This window comes from Anabrus simplex, chromosome 4, assembly GCF_040414725.1.
Source record: "Anabrus simplex isolate iqAnaSimp1 chromosome 4, ASM4041472v1, whole genome shotgun sequence".
NCBI classification, from domain to species: Eukaryota; Metazoa; Arthropoda; class Insecta; order Orthoptera; family Tettigoniidae; genus Anabrus; species Anabrus simplex.
The window spans coordinates 404,909,446-404,930,247 of record NC_090268.1 but is presented as its reverse complement, the minus strand read 5'-3'; the positions used below and the strand labels follow the sequence as shown (position 1 = coordinate 404,930,247).

General features: G+C 40.5%; 1 protein-coding gene across 1 annotated transcript in view; it reads right to left on the bottom strand.

Moving 5' to 3' along the window:
- The window catches only part of LOC136872767 (phospholipid phosphatase 1), a 657,649-nt gene that overhangs the window by 432,787 nt on the left and 204,060 nt on the right, over positions 1–20,802 (bottom strand). Inside the window, exon 2 of the mRNA XM_067146600.2 lies at positions 14,210–14,309. Coding sequence (XP_067002701.2) covers positions 14,210–14,309 — 100 coding nt within the window. The remainder of the gene's footprint in view (positions 1–14,209; positions 14,310–20,802) is intronic.

Below are 20,802 nucleotides of genomic sequence, written 5' to 3'. Positions count from 1 at the left end.
ATAAATCCCCTTCGAAAATAATCGGTTTGAACCTATCGACAGCAGGTATGAAATTGGTTTTCCGTGGTGTCCAGTATTCGCACCAAGTAACTGCTGGAACTGTATCCTAATTTTGTGGTACTAAGGAAGAACCTGTTATGTCAGAAAATCTCATTTTCGATTTTAATGCCAGTATGGTATATTTTGCGACGAAAAGTATGATGGCAAATGTATGATGGTGCCCATAGAATACGCTGTTCCCAAAATAACTCCCATATGTTCGAGGCAACCGAGTTATTAGTTCCCTGAACTTGATGAATAAATAGGAATAAGACATGTTCCTTCTTTTTATTACATTCAAAAAGATATGCCGTTTCAATTTAGAGGTCATTGAAATATATGCATTTCAACGAGCTCGCCAATGTTAAAGAGGACAACCTGAAAAATCATATTCATGGTTATTAAGGTCACGGCTGCCATCTTCCCAATACTAGTCCTTTCGTACCGTGTCGCAAGAAACCTGCGATGTATTAATGTGACATCAAAAAGTAGGAATATCTTTGAACGTATGAAGAACGATGGTATTATAAGATATTGGTCAATATGTAGAAGCGGCTCTTCCTCTGAAATAAGTTTTTTCGAACGTTTGCTGTATATTCAAGATTATTCGTGGACCAGGCTGTACCAGTTTTATTGAGCATGCCATCTGGAGTCTCTACGGCCCATAAATTAAAGAGTTCCTGTTTGGAAAAACAATAATATAGTAAGTCTAAACACAAATATATTACCAAACGCACGGAAGATACTGGCCAGCTCCAGTGGGCGTTCTTATCTGAACAGTAACTGAGATATTTTTGTGATAGGTTTGTATCTTTGTATATTACGTTATCATCGCTTCTTCTTCTCTTATAAGTTAAATGTTGTCCTTTGATACCACAACGTGCGTATGTTTAAAGCTGCACGAGTGTTTATTGATGGACGTGTCATCCAGATAACGAGATTGTTGCACGCAATTTATGGTGTCGAAATATCGATATGATATCAGCACCTTTTACTAAGAATAGATCGGCCCCATGGCTAAATGGTTAGCGTGCTGGCCTTTGTTCCAGAGGGTCCCGGGTTCGATTCCGGGCCGGGTTGGGAATAACAAACTGAATTGGTCAATTCCGATGGCTCGGGGGCCGGGCCCCATCCTCATAAACGCGCAGATCGCCTACACCAGGCCTCTTCGGAGGTCACACGCCATTATTATTACTAAAAATAGTGGTACGCCAAAGAATCTCCAAGGAAACATAAAATAAAATAAAATAAAATAAAATAAAATAAAATAAAATAAAATAAAATAAAACAGATCATCACCATCACTTCTTCTACCACCTTTCCCAAAGCTAGTGAAGTCGTGGTGCAAACAGTGTAGTTCATCTGGGTTGGCCCTGTTTTACGGCTGGATGCCCTTCCTGACGGCAATATGTGTGTGGAGGGATTCATTCACAATTGCGTGTTTGCTTGGTGTGTTGTGTGTATATGAAAAGGAGTGTATTGAGATAAACAAAAACATCCAGTCGCCGAGTAAGAGAAATTAACCAGGCGCAGTTCAAATCCCCGCTCTGACCGGGAATCGAACTCGGGACTCTTCGCACCCAATGCTTTAACGCTGACCATTCCGTCAAGGAGCCGGTAGATATAAAAGAATGAAAATATTGGGGAATTAATTAGGCACTTCGAGGTACCATAGACATCTAAGCCTGGATTCAGAGAATCTTACAATCCCAAGATCCCCAGATAAACCTATGGTAGTCCTTCCTTATTCTCTTCTTTTTCATACTGAGCGAGATGGCCGTGCGGTTAAGGTCACGCAGTTGTGAGCTTGCATTCGGGAGATTATAGGGTTCTAATTCCAACATCGGCAGCCCTGAAGATACCTTTCCGTATTTTCCTATTTTTACACTAAGCAATTGTTGGTATTGTGCATTTATTAAGACCATGGCCGCTACTTTCCTAATCCTTGCCCTTTCCCATCCTTCCGTCTCCGAATATCTTCGATGAGTTAGTGCGACGTTAACCACCATAGAAGAAACAAAAAAGAAATTTCTGTTAGTTGGAAACTCCATTCTTCTGCCTTTTGAGATTTTCACCGCATCCAGACTTCTGCTAAGCGCATTTTCTCAGCTACAGTAGGTTTAGGTCTGCCGCGTCCTCTTTCCCATTTTGTTATGCTCGATACCCATCCGGGCAAGCCCGCTTGACTAATTTTCACAAGATGGACAGCTATCCTCACCTTAGACCCTCTTAATTTCTCATTAACCGTTTTAGTTACGATTATATAACTTTTTATGCCCTTTAATATAATGCCAATGGAGCCTCCGTGGCTCAGACGGCAGCGCGTCGGCCTCTCACCGCTGGATACCGTGGTTCAAATCCCGGTCACTCCATGTGATTTTTGTGCTGGACAAAGCGGAGGCGGGACAGGTTTTTCACCCGGTACTCCGATTTTCCCTGTCATCTTTCATTCCAGCAACACTCTACATTATCATTTCATAGCATTTATCAGTCATTAATAAATCACCTTGGGAGTAGCGACCCCATTGTAATAACAGCCCATATATCTTTCATTCATTATATCCCTGACCCCGTCAAAGACTGGAAAACAGGTTGTAGGTTAAAAAAAAGAACAATATATACAGTACAGGTGGAAGAGTAGCGACGTATTAAGGGAGAAATGAAAATGAAAAAAAAAAAAGGCATGAATGAGACGCTTCCAGGTGCGTTAGAATACTTTAAACATGGTAAAGAATCTTATAACCCTAAGATAACGAAAATTCCCAAAACTCACCGAGAAGTCGAACGTCAAACCGCGCCAAAACGTTCTCCCGAGTACAAACTGAAAAGCAAATTTTTATAATAATACCGAGCGAGTTGGCCGTGCGGTTAGGATCGAGCAGCTGTGTGCTTCCATTCGGGAGGGAGTTGGTTCGAACCCCACTGTTGGCAGCCCTGAAGATGGTTTTCTTTGGTTTCCCATTTCCACACCAGGTAAATGCTGGGGCTGTACCCTAATTAAGTCATTCCAATCCCATTGTCGCCATAAGACTTATCTGTGTCGGTGCGACGTCAACCAAATTATAAATAATAATAATAATAATAATAATAATAATAATAATAATAATAATAATAATAATAATAATAATAATAATAATAATAATAATAATAATGTCCGCCTCTGTGCTGTAGTGGTTTACGTGATTAGATGCCACTCCCGAGGCCGGATTCCAATCCCGGCTCTGCCACGAAATTTGAAAAGTGGTACGAGGGCTCGAACGGGGTTCACTCAGCCTCGGGAGGTCAGCTGAGTATAGGGAGGTTCGGTACCCATCTCAGCCATACTCGAAGTGTTTTTCCCTGGTTTCCCACTTCTCGTCAAGGCAAATTCCGGGATGGTACCTAACTCAAGACCATGGCCGCTTCCTTCCCACTTCCTTGTCTATCCCTTCCAATCTTCTCATCCCCCCCCCCCACGAAGCCCCTGTTCAGCATAAAAGGTGAGGCCGCCTGGGCGAGGCACTGGTCATCCTTCCCAGTTGTATCCCACGACCCAGAGTCTGAAGCTCCAGGACACTGCCCTTGAGGCGGTAGAGGTGGGATCCCTCGCTGAGTCCGAGGGAAAAACCGACCCTGGAGGGTAAACAGATCACGATACGTTGATACTACTACTACTACTACTACTACTACTACTACTACTACTACTACTACTAATAATAATAATAATAATAATCGAGTGGAGTGTTCGCGCGTATTAACTGGCTATTCTATGGGGCAAAGCTCTACAGTACATTCGGCAGACGAGTAGGTTCGAATCGCACCGTTGGCGCCCTGAATATGGTTTTCCGAGGTTTCCAAATTCCACTTCCAGGCAACTGCTGGGACAGTTCCTGTTCCTAGGCCACAGCCGTGTTATTCCATCTTATAATCCAATTTCATTCACCATCATTCATTTCGTCTTCATTAACTCCTGAACGGAGGTAGGCGACAGCAAGGGCGTCCGGCCGTAAAAACATGCTCTACAGATTCATCTCATCCCCGATCCCGTATCAGGAAACCGGACTAACGTGTTAACATAGACAATAATCTTTTCTTTCTTTCTTTGATTCTTCATCCGTTTACCCTCTATGGTTGGTTTTTTCCTTCGAACTCAGCGAGAGATCCGACCTCTACCGCCTCAAGGGTAGTGTCTTGGAGCGTGAGACTTTGGGTCGGGGGATACAACTGGGAGAGATAACCAGTACATCGCTCATGCGGCCTCACCTGCTATGCTGAACAGGGGCCTTGTGGGTGGATCGGAAGATGGAAGGGATAGGCAAGAAAAAGGGAAGGAAGCGGCCGTGGCCTTAAGTTAAATATCATCCCGGCATTTACCTGGAGGAGAAGTGGGAAACCACCGAAAACCACTTCAAGGACGGATGAGGAGGGAATCGAACCCGCATGTACTTAGTTGACTTCCCGAGGCTGAGTGGGCTCCGTTCCAGCCCTCGTATCTTTACAAATTTCGTGGCAGAGCCAGGAATCGAACCCGGGCCGCCGGGGGTGGTAGCTTATCACACTAACCAGTACACCATAGAGGCTTACTGTAGGCAATAATAATAATAATAATAATAATAATAATAATAATAATAATAATAATAATAATAATAATAATAATAATAATAATATTCTGTTTTATTGGAACGAGACCTTGAGGATTTGTTCCATTTTTACGACTAGATGCCCTTCCTGGTACCAACGCTATGTGGAAGGTATGTACTCATTATTGCGTATTTCGGATGATAATATACTGCAGTATTTTGTGAAGTGAAGTGTATTCAGACGAAAACAAAAACGAAGTTTCAGAGCCAGACGAATTAAAATCCTCGGTCCTCACGGGAATCGAACCCGGGACCTTCTCAATCGAAGGTCAGTACGCCGATCATTCAGCCAATAAGCCGGACTTGAATAATAATAATAATGATGATAATAATAATAATAATAATAATAATAATACTTATTTAATGTTGGCTGCGTAGTATTGGCCGTGTGCCTGTAAGTTTGTATTCGGGAGATGGTGGGTTCGAGGCGCATCATCCGCAGCCCTAAAGATAGTTTTGCCTTGTGGTCCCTTTTCACTCTATGCAAATGCCGTAGCTATGCCTCGTTTAATGCCACAGCCACTTTTTTTCCTCGCCCTGGTACTTTCCAGTCCTAAAACTCTACCTGAGTGCAACCAAAGCCAAATGGATCTCTTCAATTACTTAGATTTTAAGAGACACCAGAATGTTCGAGTTTTTATCCTGCAGCCGGAAGCCAACGGCAAAGGTGCGTCACATTTAAATACTCTCAAATGCCACCGACCTTGCGGGTATCAAACCCGCTGCCTTCAGAACTGAACGAGAAAGGCTAACCAATGAAAGTTGAATATACGACTGATATGTGCGTAACCAGTAACCTATGTTCCTACTAAAACATTTTCGTTCCTCCCCTAGAGAGGGAAGCGAGCCTCTTAGACGGTGGCGCTGTCTCTCAGGCCGGGAGACTTGTTACGGTGAAGGAGATACATGAATAAGGTGAGGGGGTTGATACTAGAACTGTCCCGGCATTCGCCTTAGTGCAGGAGAATGGAAAACCACGGAAATCCATTCTCAGGACAGGTGACGGTTGGGGCCAGTCGTGAGGTCCAGCCCTGTCCCGTCTCCCGAATCCAGAGCCGTGGCCACCCCTCCTCTGCTCGGTTGGCCGGTCAGAGTACAGAGCTGTTGGACCACGGACCAGCCGTGGCCACTTATGGGCCGAGATCCACTCTTCATCTACTGACCCTAACCAATGTTAAAAGCGACAGCGCCGAACTCTGTAGTTGTTGCACAGCTCACTTGGGTGCAGACTAAAGATATCGCTTTGTTGGACAAGTACCAGGCGCCCGGTCGCCATGGGGACAGAAAAAACTGTGCAGGCGCCTGAAGTGTTCTAAGAGCGACTGTTAAATTCCAGTCTGAGGGCAACAATATTTTTGGCATTTCGTTCCATTCCAGAAATAATTTGTGTAACAACATGGTTGACTACTTCCCCGGAATACGGATGTTACCAACAAATCAGTAATTTTTCAGGAGAGAGGAAAATTATTTTTGGCATTTATTTCATGGTATACACTACTTGAACTAATTGCATGTGCAAGTACAAATGAGTTAATCTATTTATTATTTATTTATTTAATACGTTTACCCTCCAGGATTGACTTTCCTCCGGAATACGCCTGGGATCCCACCTCTACCGCCTCAAGGACAGTGTCCTGGGACGTGAGATATTTGGTCGGGTGGATACAGCTGGGAATGAGGGCCAGTAACTCGCCCAGATGGCCTCACCTGCTATGCTGAATAGGGGCCTTGTGGGGGCCATGGGAAGGTTGGAAGGGATAGGCACGGAAGAGCGAAAGAAGCAGCCGTGGCCTTAAAATAGGTACTATTCCGGCATTTGCCTGGAGAAGTAGTGGGAAACCATGGAAAACCTCTTTGAGGATGACTGAGGTGGGAATCGAACACCCCCTTCCACCCGCCTTCTACCCAGTTGACCTCCTGAGGCTAAGTGGACCCCGTTCCATACCACCTTTCAAATTTTGTGTTGGAGCCGGGAATCGAACTTGAGCCTCCGTGGGTGGCAGCTATTCATACTAAACACTACAGCACAGAGGTAGACACATCTATTAAAAACAACATTTTAATGTTACAATGTAAGATACCGAGCTCCATAGCTGCAGTCGCTTAAGTGCGGCCAGTATCCAGTATTCGGGAGATAGTAGGTTCGAACCCCACTGTCGGCAGCTCTGAAGATGGTTTTCCGTGGTTTCCTATTTTCACACCAGACAAATGCTGGGACTGTACTTTAATCAAGGCCACGGCCGCTTCCTTCCCACTCCTAGCCCTTCCCTATCCCATCGTCGCCATAAGACCTATCTGTGTCGGTGAGACGTAAAGCAAAAAAAAAAAAAAAAAAAAAAAAAGAGTAAGATTTTAAAAATAATTGGAAGTGATACAATGGCAAAAAATCTTCAAGTATGTCTTACGTTTGTATATCCCCTGACAGAAGAGAAATCCTGTACATGCACTTAGAACACAAATGATAGCAAATACTATTAGTGCAATAACACAATAACAATCGATACAAGCGATCGACAAATCTCATGGTCATTCGTGACCATGGGTTATTTATGTAGTGCAGTACTAACATACATGGTAAGTACTATTCGAAATGTGCCAAGACCAGACTTTTATGCCTGGCTCCTAAGAAACTTTGTGGCTCACAGAATTTTTTTTTTGATTTGTTCAGCCCTGGTAAATGCGTGCTCGGTTCATATGGAAGGACGTGGGCTTGATTTCCAGAAATTTAGTTACAAGTGCTCCTCTGTTGCAAAGGCATATTGAATTTACGTTCACTCAGCCTACATCAGGTATGAGTACCAGACCAGGCATAGGACTAACCACTTTATTCTTCACAGTGTCGAGGTTACGGGGAATATAAATATTTGTCTTCAAGTCCTCCAACGGCCTTCATGTCCCGTACGGAGATCGCTTTGTTTCACAGCCCAGGCGCTCCTGCTAAATAATACATGCAGTACCTCAGATGTGCAGAGCAGGAAACTTATATCATTATCATACAATTACATAGCGTCAATTTCTTCGGCTGTTTAAGCTCAAGAACACACAGTTAATTGTCTGCCGTATATGTCAATGTTAGAGGAGCAACCGCAACTGATGAACACCTTACACGGCGCAGCCTCTTCGAAATTAATAAAAGCCCATTCACAACCCCCAATCTGCTGCGCATCTTTGTATAGCAAAGAGCTACGCAAGGAATACTCCTTCATAAGAGTGGCCGAATGTGACAAACATAATTGAAAAATGCAAAGGAAAGGCAGCTCGATTTATTCTGGGTGATTTCCGACAATAGCGTTACAAAAATGTTGCAAAGTTTGGGCTGGTAAGATTTGGGAGAAAGGAGACGAGCTGCTCGACTAAGTGGTATGTTCCGAGATGTCATTGGAGAGATGATGTTGAATGACATTAGTAGACGAATAAGTTTGAGTGGTGTTTATAAAAGTAGGAAAGATCACAGTATGAAGATAAAGCTGGAATTCAAGAAGACAAATTGGGATTCGTTTACAGGAAGAGGAGTTAGAGATTGGAATAATTTGTCAGGGAAGATGTTCGATAAATTTCCAAATTCTTCGCAATTATTTAATAAAAGACTAGGTGAACAACAGATAGGGAATCTGCCACCTGGGCGACTGCCCTAAATAAAGATCAGTGGTGATTGACTGATTGATTGATTGATTGATTGATTGATTGATTGATTGATTGATTGATTGATTGATTGATTGATTGATTGATTGATTGATTGATTGACAAGGCGTCGAATGAGCAGGTTGCAGTGTCGTGAATGTTGTTTTCGCCATCATTTTCCCTTTGCTCTCCCAAGACTTGTTTCCATTTTCATGCCTTTAAATTCAGTAGTAAAATTCACCACTGGCAGTTTTCTCCATTAAATATGTATTAGTTGTATACTATCGGCAATGTTTCAACTGAAGGGTTCGCAATAAAAATAACGCATGTAAATGTTTGCCAAAATCGAGATAACGATTTAATCCGTATGAAATAATATGTGAGATATTGGATACGGTAGTAGAAAAACAGCTGTTGTAAGAAACTTCAGCGTTATTAATGATTATTAGTCATGCCACGACCAATTCTGGAAATAGAATTCCTTGACATGCCTATTTGTCTCCGAATATTGACACTACCTGCTTTGGATGTAAGCACCATAGAGGAGTACTAAAAACTACGCGGTTTGATTCAAATACCTATCAGCCTGCATTTGTGAGATAGTGGATTCTAAGCCCACTATTCGTAGCCTTGAAGATGGCTTTCCGTGGTTCCCCGTTTTCACACCAAGAAAATGCTGGGACTGTACATTAATAATGACCACTGTCGCTTCCTTACGACCAGTTCTGGAAAAGCATTCCGTGTATTAACGATGCGACTATTTGTCTTCGAATATTGACATCACCTGCTTCAGATGTATACATCATAAACGAGAAAGGAATAAATAGCAATCATAATGCAACTAAAAGAGAGCAGTTCGCAATAAATACTCAATCAAGAATACGAAACTCAAAGTGCAGTGGAAGATCGTAACCTATTGAGACTGATCTGTCAGACGACAGCAGTAGTGAAAAAGTGATGGAAGGTGGCTGACATTAGGTACAGTGGTAGTTTTGTTGTTGTTGTTTTTGCTCTCTTGATTTTGTACTTCGATAACTGAGTTGTGCGTTTTAAGAAATAACATAGTTTATAAAGTGGTATTACTCTTGGCATAATGCAGGGCTTCGTTACAATGTTTTTGAATTTGTACTTTTTATGTCAGAATTGTATTTTCAAACAACTGAAGAAGAAGTAAAGTTCCATCACAATGATTTGTCCATTTGTGTTGGTGGTTTGGATTTATAAGAAACAGAGCACTTGTCAACACGCAGGAACATAAAAGCTGAATGATGTGAATAGTTTAATTAACAGACGAAGTCTTATAAAATCAATCCATTATTGAAGAATTAATCTGAGTTTTCTTCTGGTTTTAGACATTATTTCCTTCCAAGTGAAGCTTTTCACTCTCGTGAAGCTACGTAATTTTCCCCATCAACTCTTAAACTGCTTTAAATGCACGTGAAAAGAAAAACGAATCCGCGTACTTTCTCGGCTGTTGAAGATATCACAAAACAAAGATTTAAAAGCCGCACAGTTTTATAGCCTACATTCATACAGTTTTGTCGGACGTTAATTTGATTTTTATTTAGGACTTGCTACCTTCAGACTTCGTGTCGATAAGGGGAGGGAAATAGGTTCGAATCACAGTCTTGATCATCCAAGACGTCATAGAGATATTACGACGACTCGGAGTTGTTATGAGACAGACTTCATTTACACTGTCTATGTACTGTTCTACCTGAATAATGTCTGTCAGTTAGGTCATCAGCCCAGAGGCTGGTTGGATCCTCAAATAGCACCACCAAAGGTTATGCGGTTATGAGGAAACCCCAAAAACCAATGGCAGCACTAAAATGAGGTGTACTAGGCAAGATGAGGAGTGAGGTAGTTTGCCATTGCTTTCCTCACTAGGTCAGAAAGTACTATTGCAGCACAATTGACCCTATGAGCAGCACCTTCCATAACACTCAGATGCACTAGTCATGCTCTGAATGTCATTACTCAGCACTACCCATACCCCAGCAACTTCCATATTGTCACAGCCATGGATGTTGACTGGGACTTCGGTGGAAGCTACACTTTACTCTGGCCTGTGCCAAGAGATGGATGCAAAATTACTGTATCCATCAAGAAATGACAGCAGGCAGACCTGAATAATAATAATAATAATAATAATAATAATAATAATAATAATAATAATAATAAAAATAATAATAATAATAATAATAATAATAATAATAATAATAATAATAATAATAATAATGTTATTTGTTTTCAAGACTGAGGGAGTTGGCCGTGCGTTTACGGGAGCGCACCTGTGAGCTTGCATTCAGGAGATAGTTGGTTCGAACCCCACTGCCGACAGACCTCTGGCTTTCCGTGCTCTCCCATTTTTACACCAGGCTGTGCCTTATTTAAGGCCATGGGCGCTTCCTTCCCACTCCCAGACCTTTTCTACCCATCGTCGTCATAGGAGCTACCTGTGTCGGTGCGAGGTAAAGTCAATTGTAAAAAATAAAATACAAAATAAATAAATAACTACTAACTACCTTAACGGTTTTCGGAGACGCTGAGGATCCGGTATTTTGTCCCGCAGGAATTCTTTTAAGTGCCAATAAATCTACCAATGAGACTTACGTATTTGAGCAGCTTCAAATACCACCGGACTGAGCCAGGATCGAACCTGGCAAGTTGGGCTCGGAAAGCCAGCGCATTATCATCTGAGCTGTTCAGTTTGGTAATAATAATAATAATAATAATAATAATAATAATAATAATTTTTTTTATTTATTTATTTATAACTTATCTAAAATACATTTGCAAATATGCAGTAGGATATTATACATTATCTTTGCAATTATTTACACCTGCAAAGCACTTGATGTGCTTATCTGCTGGTGTAGTTGTTTCACATTTATATACAATGTTGCAATCCTTACTGTTTACAACATTAATAAGGTATGTATATTTACATTAGCATTGTAATTTTGTCCTGTGGTGTGAGTTTTTCTTAATCCCTGAAAGTATCACTCAAAGTAGATAAGTCTTTGGTAAATTTTTCATTCATGAACAAATATTTAAACTGTAATTTTATTATCTATGATCCATAGTTTCACATATTTTTTTAGTTGATATTTGGTTTTCAAGTGTGTCAATTCTGAGGGCAACTTGTTCAAAAATTTAGGAACTACAACTTGCAGTGTTCTGGATCCATATTTGTTGTAGTACCTCATGACCTGAAAATAACTTATATGCCTCAGTCTTGTTCCATGTGTATGTTCATTAACAATTCTATATTGTGGCTTCCAGTAATTTTCTTTAATTATGTTGTACATATATAGTTGTTTAACTCTCAAGAACCTTTCCTTCTGGTACATCCCTGCTAACATATCCTCACTTAAGCTAAATATTCCTCTGTTTTCATACCAAAAGAATGCTTTGACAATGCGATTTTGTAACATTTGTACCATGTTTATGTCTGTAACAGAAGCTGATCCCCATACACTTACACCATATGATATAAGTGACTCAACAAGTGAATGATAAACCAATTTTAAGCTATCATGAGGTATTATATACTTAACCATTTGCATTTTGAACAAGCTTAGCCTCAGTCTTTCACACAACTTATTAATATGTTGCTTCCATGAAAAATATATATCTATTATTATACCTAAATATTTCATGTTATCAACTTCCTCTATTACATAGTCACAATTGCATGATTTTTGTTCACCATCGTGAATGCACTGAACTGAATGGCCTGTTATTTTAATGTTTACTCTTAGCATTTTTGGGGTAGTAATGTACAAGACTTTTGTTTTTGAAGTGTTAATTATTAGACCCTTATCATGGCACCATTCTTGAAAGTAGTTGTACTCCATTTGTAAATGCTTCTCTGCTACTTTTGGGTTTTTATGTACTGATACAATTAGTTTATCGTCTGCATACATGAAATATTTACATTTTTTAAAACATGAGCTTATATCATTGACAAAAATAATATACAAAATGGGTCCTAGGATACTTCCTTGTGGAACACCTCTTTTAATAGAAGTTATTTCTCCATATATATTATCAATTTTTACCCTATACGTTCGGTCAGTCAGATAACTTTCAAAAACTTTTAGTGGTGTTCCTCTTACCCCAATTTTGCTTAAGGCTGCAATAATTTTTAATAATAATAATAATAATAATAATAATAATAATAATAAGTCGAATCTCGATATCTCGAACCTCGAATTTTCAGTATCTCGAAGTAACTTAAATTTCCCGGACGTTTGTCCTACTCTTCACGTGTATTTATTTCTCTATTATTCGACGTTCGGTTACATGAATTTATCGATTTCTCAAAGCAAACGTTTCCTCTCTTGAAGCAAAAGATACTCTGTAACTCTAATTTTGTGCAACATTAACTGTGCAATACGGCATTTGAATGCTGGGGCTGTAGGCCTTAATTAAGGCCACGGCCGCTTCCTTCCTAGTCCTAGCCCTTTCCTGTCCCATCGTCGCCATAAGACCTATCTGTGTCGGTGCGACGTAAAACAAATAGAAAAAAAATACGGCATTTGTGGTTTGTGAGGAACAGTTAACAAGTAAAAAAAGGGTTACACTGATGCTGGGAGCTAATATGTCGGGAACTGAAAAACTAAAACTTTGGAAAATCGGCGAAGCCTCGCTGTTTCTCGGATGTGACCTTTTTTTTTTGCTAGCTGCTTTACGTCGCACCGACATAGATAGGTCTTATGGCGGCGGCGATGGGACAGGAAAGGGCTAGGAGCGGGAAGGAAGCGGCCGTGGTCTTAATTAAGGTACAGCCCCAGCATTTGCCTGGTGTGAAAATGGGAAACCACGGAAAACCATTTTCAGGGCTGCCGACAGTGGGGTTCGAACCTACTATCTCCCGAATACTGGATACTGGTCGCACTTAAGCGACTGCAGCTATCGAGCTCGATCGGATGTCAGCTAATTACCAGTCACGTACGAAAGCAACCCCCGAAGTCGCGGATGACAAGCTCAATTTACGAATCTCGCCTGCGTGGTACTGATGAAAAGTTACAACGTGAAGGGAGGAAAGGTTAACAGTAACAAACAGAAGAGACTAACGCATGCTTTCCACAGGTGTTACCGGAGGTACGTTTCTTGTTTCACTGCTGCATGTACTGTACCCTGTCTTCTAAAAAGTTACTATAATAAGGGTTATAATTAAAGTGATGCTGGGAAATAGAGTTTGTTTGTATATTTTAAATAGTGTTAAAAATAATGTATTCAGTACAAGCCCGTAGATACATGTGATTCAGTTATGTGCTATACATGCTCAACAAATCGAAATAAAATTTAGCTCCCGAGTTGATTCGGGATATCGAGGCTCCACTATAATAATAATAATAATAATAATAATAATAATAATAATAATAATAATAAACATTACGTTTAGATTAAAAAATGAATGAATGTCAAGCGACATCACCAATGACTTCCAGCATGCCTGGTATCGTTCAAATCCAGGCCAATATATGTGAGGTTAGGTTTAAAACATGAAGTCAGGACCCTGAGATTCCAAGCAAAGCCGTAAGTATCGTAGCCACAATAACTTGGAAAGGTTAATATATAAAAGATCTCAGGAACCAAATTTCAACGGTTTGATCCCAGGCCAGGGTTATGTTTATATTATTGTCCCAACTGTGGATAGTATCGAATAAGTTTTTGGTCACCTACTTCAAAATATTTCACGTACATAATACAACAAATCTCTCAAACACACGTAATGAAATGGTGATGTTTACCAAAATGCACGTGGTTACCATAAGAAATGACGATCAATAACAAATCGAAACATACGTCAAGAAGATATGTAAACATTAAGCAGCCGGTAAGATCTTGTCTTGTCTATTGTTAAAGCGAGAATGGTTGCACATGAGTCACTTTGAATTAGAAGAGACTTGACTTACCAGTCCCTCCGAAGAGCACGTCCAGGAGCCATCTCCACGGGACCCCACTGCGGCACTCCATGTGTTCCGTGGTCTGCGGCTTTGTTCCACACTGGTTCTCCTGCCGACACACAACACACAACTAACTCACCGACTGGTCTCATTCTATGTGTCAAGATACAGCGAGTGCCGCTTAGCGCGCCACCATCGCCAGCTCCATTCATACCGACAGCGACCTGTTACTTAATACTTCACTACAACACCAATTGACTCTGATCAGTCGGAATATGTCACAAGAAGTCAGGACACATACTATTATAGCTAGCGTTCGGAAGTTTATGACATAAAGAAGTACAAAATATGCAAGCAAACATGCCCTAAAATCTACCTAAATATGACCTAAAAAGGTAAAATATGACTTGAGTATTTTAGGGATAGGTAGCAAGTATTAGAGTATTACTAACATTAAACATGCAAAAACTTATAAGCGATAATAGAGCAGTCACACCCTCCGTGGCTCAGGCGGCAGCGCGCCGGCCCCTCATCGCTGGGTTCCGTGGTTCAAATCCCGATCACTCCATGTGGGATTTGTGCTGGACAAAGCGGAGGCAGGACAGGTTTTTCTCCGGGTACTCCGGTTTTCCCTGTCATCTTTCATTCCAGCAACACTATCCAATAACATTTCATTTTATCTGTCATTCATTAATCATTGTCCCAGGGGAGTGCCACACGTTTCGGCAGCCGGCACAGTTCCTATCCTCGCCGCAAGATGGGCGGTTCATTCATTCCATTCCTGACCCGGTCGAATGTCTGGAAAACAGGCTGTGGATTTTCATTTTCAGAGCAGTCGCATTTAATCACGCAGAAGACAGAGCTACAACAGGTAAATTAAAATTTTATACTTCATTCAGTGTCATAGCCCCAAGGCGTAGTTCTCATTCTGTTTTCCTAAGAAATAACAAAAAATGAAGTATTTTCATGCTTTCTGATATTTGTCGGCGTCCTTATCTTAAGGAACATTTCTGTAATTTCTCATTACACTACGAAGAAAACACAAGAGCACAGAACATGCATATCCTTACCATATACAGTCACAAGTCCTCAGCATATGGCAATTCCTTCACAGTTGGTGCAATTCATGAATGGAACAACCTGCCTCAAGACGCCAGAGGGATATCAGTACCCAAGAAATTTAAGAGTGTATGCGCAAATTATCTGATGGAAAGATACAAATAGCAAGGCAGCAAGACATAATCACTTTCCCACTTCCTCGCCCTCTTTTCTTTTAAATCCTCTGTCTCCCGTCTACTTTATCCTTCCCCTGTAACTTTCTTAACTTTGGTGGAAACTCACAGGCCAGGAGTTATACTTCACAAATAATTCTATTTTGTTTACTAATACTCTTTTCGGTCCGCCTCTGTGGTTTAGTGGTTAGTGTGATTACCTGCCACCCCCAGAGGCCCGGGTTCGATTTCCGGCTCTGCCACGAAATTTGAAAAGTGGTACGAGGGCTGGAACGGGGTCCACTCAGCCTCGGGAGGTCAACTGAGTAGAAGTGGGTTCGATTCCCACCTCAGCCGTCATGGAAGTGGTTTTCCGTGGTTCCCACTTCTCCTCCAGGCAAATGCCGGGATGGTATCTAAGTTAAGACCACGGTCGCTTCCTTCCCTCATCGTTCTCCATCCCGTCCAATCTTCCCCCCCCCCAAGGCCCCTGTTCAGCATCGCAGGTGAGGCCGCCTGGGCGAGGTACTGGTCATCCTCCCCAGTTGTATCCCCCGACCCAGAGTCTGAAGCTCCAGGACACTGCACTTGAGGCGGTAGAGGGGGGATCCCTCGCTGAGTCCGAGGGAAAAACCGACCCTGAAGAGTAAACAGACAAAGAAGAAGAATTCTCTTTCCGTCTTTACAACTTTGTCGTTTAAGTATATCTTAAAAACTGTACTCGAAATTCGGTTACATGAATTTCTCGATTTCTCGAAGCAAACATTTTCTCCCTTGAAGCAAAAAGTACTCTGTAACTCTAATTTTGTGCAACATTAACTGTGCAATACGGCATTTGTGGTTTGTGAGGAACAGTTAACAAGTAAAGGAGCTGGGAGCTAATATGACGGGAACCGAAAAACTAAAACTTCTAATGATCGGAAAATCGGCGAAGCCTCTCTGTTTCTCGGGTGTGAATTAATTACCGGTCACGTCCGAAAGCAACCCCGGAACCGAGGATGACAATCTCCATTTATGAATCTCGGCTGCGTGGTATTGGCGAGAAGTTTCAATGTGAAGAGAGGAAAGGTTAACAGTAACAAACAGAAGAGACTAACAATTTTTCTGTTTCTCTACTGTACGTACTGTATCTAGTCTTCTAAAATAAGGGTTATAATTAAAACTCTACCGTAAAATAGAGCGTGTTCGTACATTTTTAAGTACTGTTAAAAATAATGTATTCAGTATAAGCCCGTAGATATATTATGTGCTCTTCATGCTCAAAAACGGTATTCTCTATATCTCGACATTTCGATTACTCGAAATAAAATTTAGCTCCCAAGGTGATTCGAGATATCGAGATTCCACTGTATCAACGTTCGTACAGCATCTCTTTCTCAGAATCATGTCTTCTAAACCTGCTGCCTATCTGTTTCGGGAAAAGAAAGAAAAATATCTACTACAGTATTTTGAAATCCTGTGTTTGCTAGTGGTTTTACGTCGCACTGACACATATAGGTCTTATGGCGACGATGGGATAGGAAAGGCCTAGGAGTTGGAAGGAAGTGGCTGTAGCCTTAATTAAGGTACAGCCCCAGCATTTGCTTGGTGTGAAAATGGGAAACAACGGAAAACCATCTTCAGGGCAGCCGACAGTGGGATTCGAACCCACTATCTCCCGGATGCAAGCTCACACCCGCGCGCCTCTAACCGCACGGCCAACTCGCCCGGTAATCCTGTGTTTGAAAATCGACTCAGATAACATATACCTTGTTAAAAACGGCATTTCAACTTAAACAAAAATGCTTAAAATATAACCAGCTACGACTTTATATCATTAAAGTGAGCAACATACTGTAGGAGGATCGAGGTGGCAGTGAATGTATACAAACGTGTTATTGATGTGTGCCAGTTTTTACGTAAATAAACATACTTCAAGTTCTTTCTCAATGCAAATACTGGACTAAATGTGAGTATTACGACTCAGTGTAAACTTCGAGGACTGGACTCGACATAATTTTATTTAATTAGAGTGAAATTGATTCTTTTCTGTTCTACGTGCAGAAAACCGTTAGGATATCAATAACCAACAGTTGAACATCGTAATTTAGGGAGGCTTCAAAGCCTTCCACCCTCAAAGAAATGGCTTCTTACCAAGGAAATCAGACCGTACATAACCTTACCGACAGCTCTACCCATAATGTTCCTAAACAATCTCAAAAAAGTTATGCTTCTGTAATGCAGTTAACACCAAAAAAAGAACAGGCTATTATTACTGATGCTCACGACGGAATCCCAATAAGAGACTATGTCCTTGCTGTAGGAAAAATAACAGACCCAGCTAACATACGTTATATATCTCGTATTTCAAACTCAAGAATTTGCATATTCCTATCGAACACAAAAATTGTTCAGGAATTGTCACTCAGTCACCCCGTAATTAAAATCAATAATATTGATCTCACTCTCAGACCGTTAATTGTCGCATACAAGAGAGTGATATTATCCAATGTATGTCCTATTTTACCAAACACAGTCATTGAAGAACATTTACAACAACTGGGTATCAAACCAATGTCATCTATATCCAACTTAAAGGCTGGAATTAATATTCCGGGATTCACACACATTCTTAGCTTCCGCCGACAACTATATGTTAAGGAAGTAATAGAAGCTAATCCCTCAAATTTTATTCTTAATTTCATACAACTCAAAAGTTTATTTGAAAATACTAAAGGAACATCAGCAACAAATATCTTACCTATTGCATTATCTTACACTTCCCATGTTGAAGATCTCATAGAGACCCTGAATAAACTATACCCCTACTATCAGGACAAAACAATTAAAAACCAGAGTACCAGACTTGTTAAGAAACTACTTACTGCCATAAACGGAGAAAGCAATAGGCCTGCCCCAGATCAGACAATCCCAATAACTGATAAGGATCAAATCTAGTAAATACATCTTTAAAAAGCCATCATGAATTCTTGGATACTGCAGTGGAATATGAACGGATTTTACTCTCAATACGAATATCTACAACAACTTATTAATGAACACCAACTCGAAATCATTTGTTTACAAGAAACCAGTTTTCGAGATAACTACGTAGCTAATATGAGACAATTCACAGCATATCACAAAAACCGCAACAATCCCATTCATGCAAGTGGAGGGGTTGCCACTTACATACGTGACGATGTTCCTCAAAAAGAAATACCATTTAAAACCCATTTGGAAGCAGTAGCAGTTACAGTCTTTCTAACATTTTCCCTATGCATCTGTAATATTTATTTGCCCAGCAGCCAGAAAATGGATTTAAATGAATTAGTAGATCTGACAAATCAACTTCCTAAACCATTCCTCCTCTTAGGAGACTTCAACTCCCATAACACCCTATGGAACTGTCTCTACACTAACACAAGAGGAAGAACAATTGAATCGTTGCTAGATTCTGAAAGTTTGATCCTAATAGACTCGAATGGTCCTACTCATTATGATATCCAGCACGGTACTTTTAGTACTATAGATCTGTGTCTGAGCACTCCAGATGCAGCAACGATATATACATCATCAGCTAGCAAAACCCTTTTTGGAAGTGATCACTTTCCTATCATAATAAATGGAAACAACAAGCCCCACCCAAGTGTATGCCCAAATAAATGGAATACTAAACATGCTAATTGGCAAGAATATAAAGAAAATATTAAGGCAGAGTTATATAGATTACCACCACCTACCCATTTCAAAAATTACAAAATTGACTATATTGTAAGAGAATTCACCAATATCATACTTAAAGCCGCAGAAAATTCTGTTCCAAGGACCAACAATACAACTTACAGAAAATCAGTTCCTTGGTGGAATGATTCCTGTAAAGTTGCAATTAAAAAGAAAAACCAAGCATTCTACAAGTATAAACGCCATCCCACTTTACAAAACAAATTACGGTTCCAAGAAAGTCGTGCTGCAGCCCGAAAAGTCATAAAAGAGAGTAAACGAGCATCTTGGCTGAAGTATGTGTCATCTCTTTCTCATCAGACCCCACAAAACACAATTTGGGAACACCTACGAAAAATAAGAGGAATTAAAAAACCCTCACATATCATAGCCCTCAATAAAACGACTAGATCAGTTACAACTACACATCACGATATTGCAAATGCATTAGCAGAGAACTTTGCAAAAATTTCAAGTGATTCCAACTATGATAAAGGATTTTTATCCTCTCGTGAAGATTATCCTGATTTACAGTCACACATCCACCTAACTGCTGACCAATGCTACAACGATAATATCAGTATTACTGAAGTACTATTTGAACTCAGTAGCTGTCGAAGTATAAGCCCAGGTCCTGACGATATTATATATGACTTTCTGAAAGAACTTCCTCCTGAAGGCCTAGCATTCCTCACTGAAATATTTAATTTCATTTGGTCACAGAAAGTCTTTCCTGTAGCTTGGAGGAAAGCTATAGTAATTCCAATACCTAAACCTGGCTGCGACCACATGTTACCCGATAACTATCGACCAATAGCTCTAACCTGCACTATGTGCAAATTAATGGAAAAAATAATAAATAAAAGACTAAAATGGGTTCTAGAACAACAGAATTTCTTCACTGCAGAACAGTGTGGCTTCCGACAGTTTCACTCAACAGCTGACACCTTAGTAGTATTCGAGTCAGAAATCCTGGATGCCTTTCATTATGAACAACATCTCCTTGCTGTCTGCCTGGATATTCATAAAGCATGTGATATGGTGTGGAAAACTCACGTTATTAAAACTCTACTGCAACATAATATTAAGGGAAACATGATCAGTTTTATCTATAACTTCCTGCAAGACCGACGCATTCAAGTTCGAGCTAATGGTGTCCTGTCCCAAGAAGTCAGTTTAGAAAATGGTGTCCCACAAGGCTCAGTTCTGAGTGTAACACTATTCTTAGTAGCTATAAATGGCATCTCGTCATGGGTTAACCCTCCTGTAAAAACTTGCCTCTTTGCTGATGACATGACTATTTTTTGCAGAGGTCGCAACCTGTCAACCACCCAAACAATTATACAAAATTCTCTTGAAGATATTGCCAAATGGGGAAAACACACAGGCTTTACCTTTTCTTCAACCAAAACCAAATGCATCTTATTTTCCAAACAAAAGAGTGATAGTAACTGCCCAGAATTGTACCTCAAGGGAAATAAAATTGAGATAGTAAATGAAATAAAAATACTAGGAATGACCTTTGACAGAAAATTAACATGGAACTCCCATTAAAAACTGTAAAAAAAAGATTGCCTACATCGAATTAATGTACTCAAATCATTGGCAGCTAACAACTGGGGAGCAGATCTTCATGTATTAATGTGCACTTACAAATCTATAATTCGCACCAAACTGGATTATGGTTCT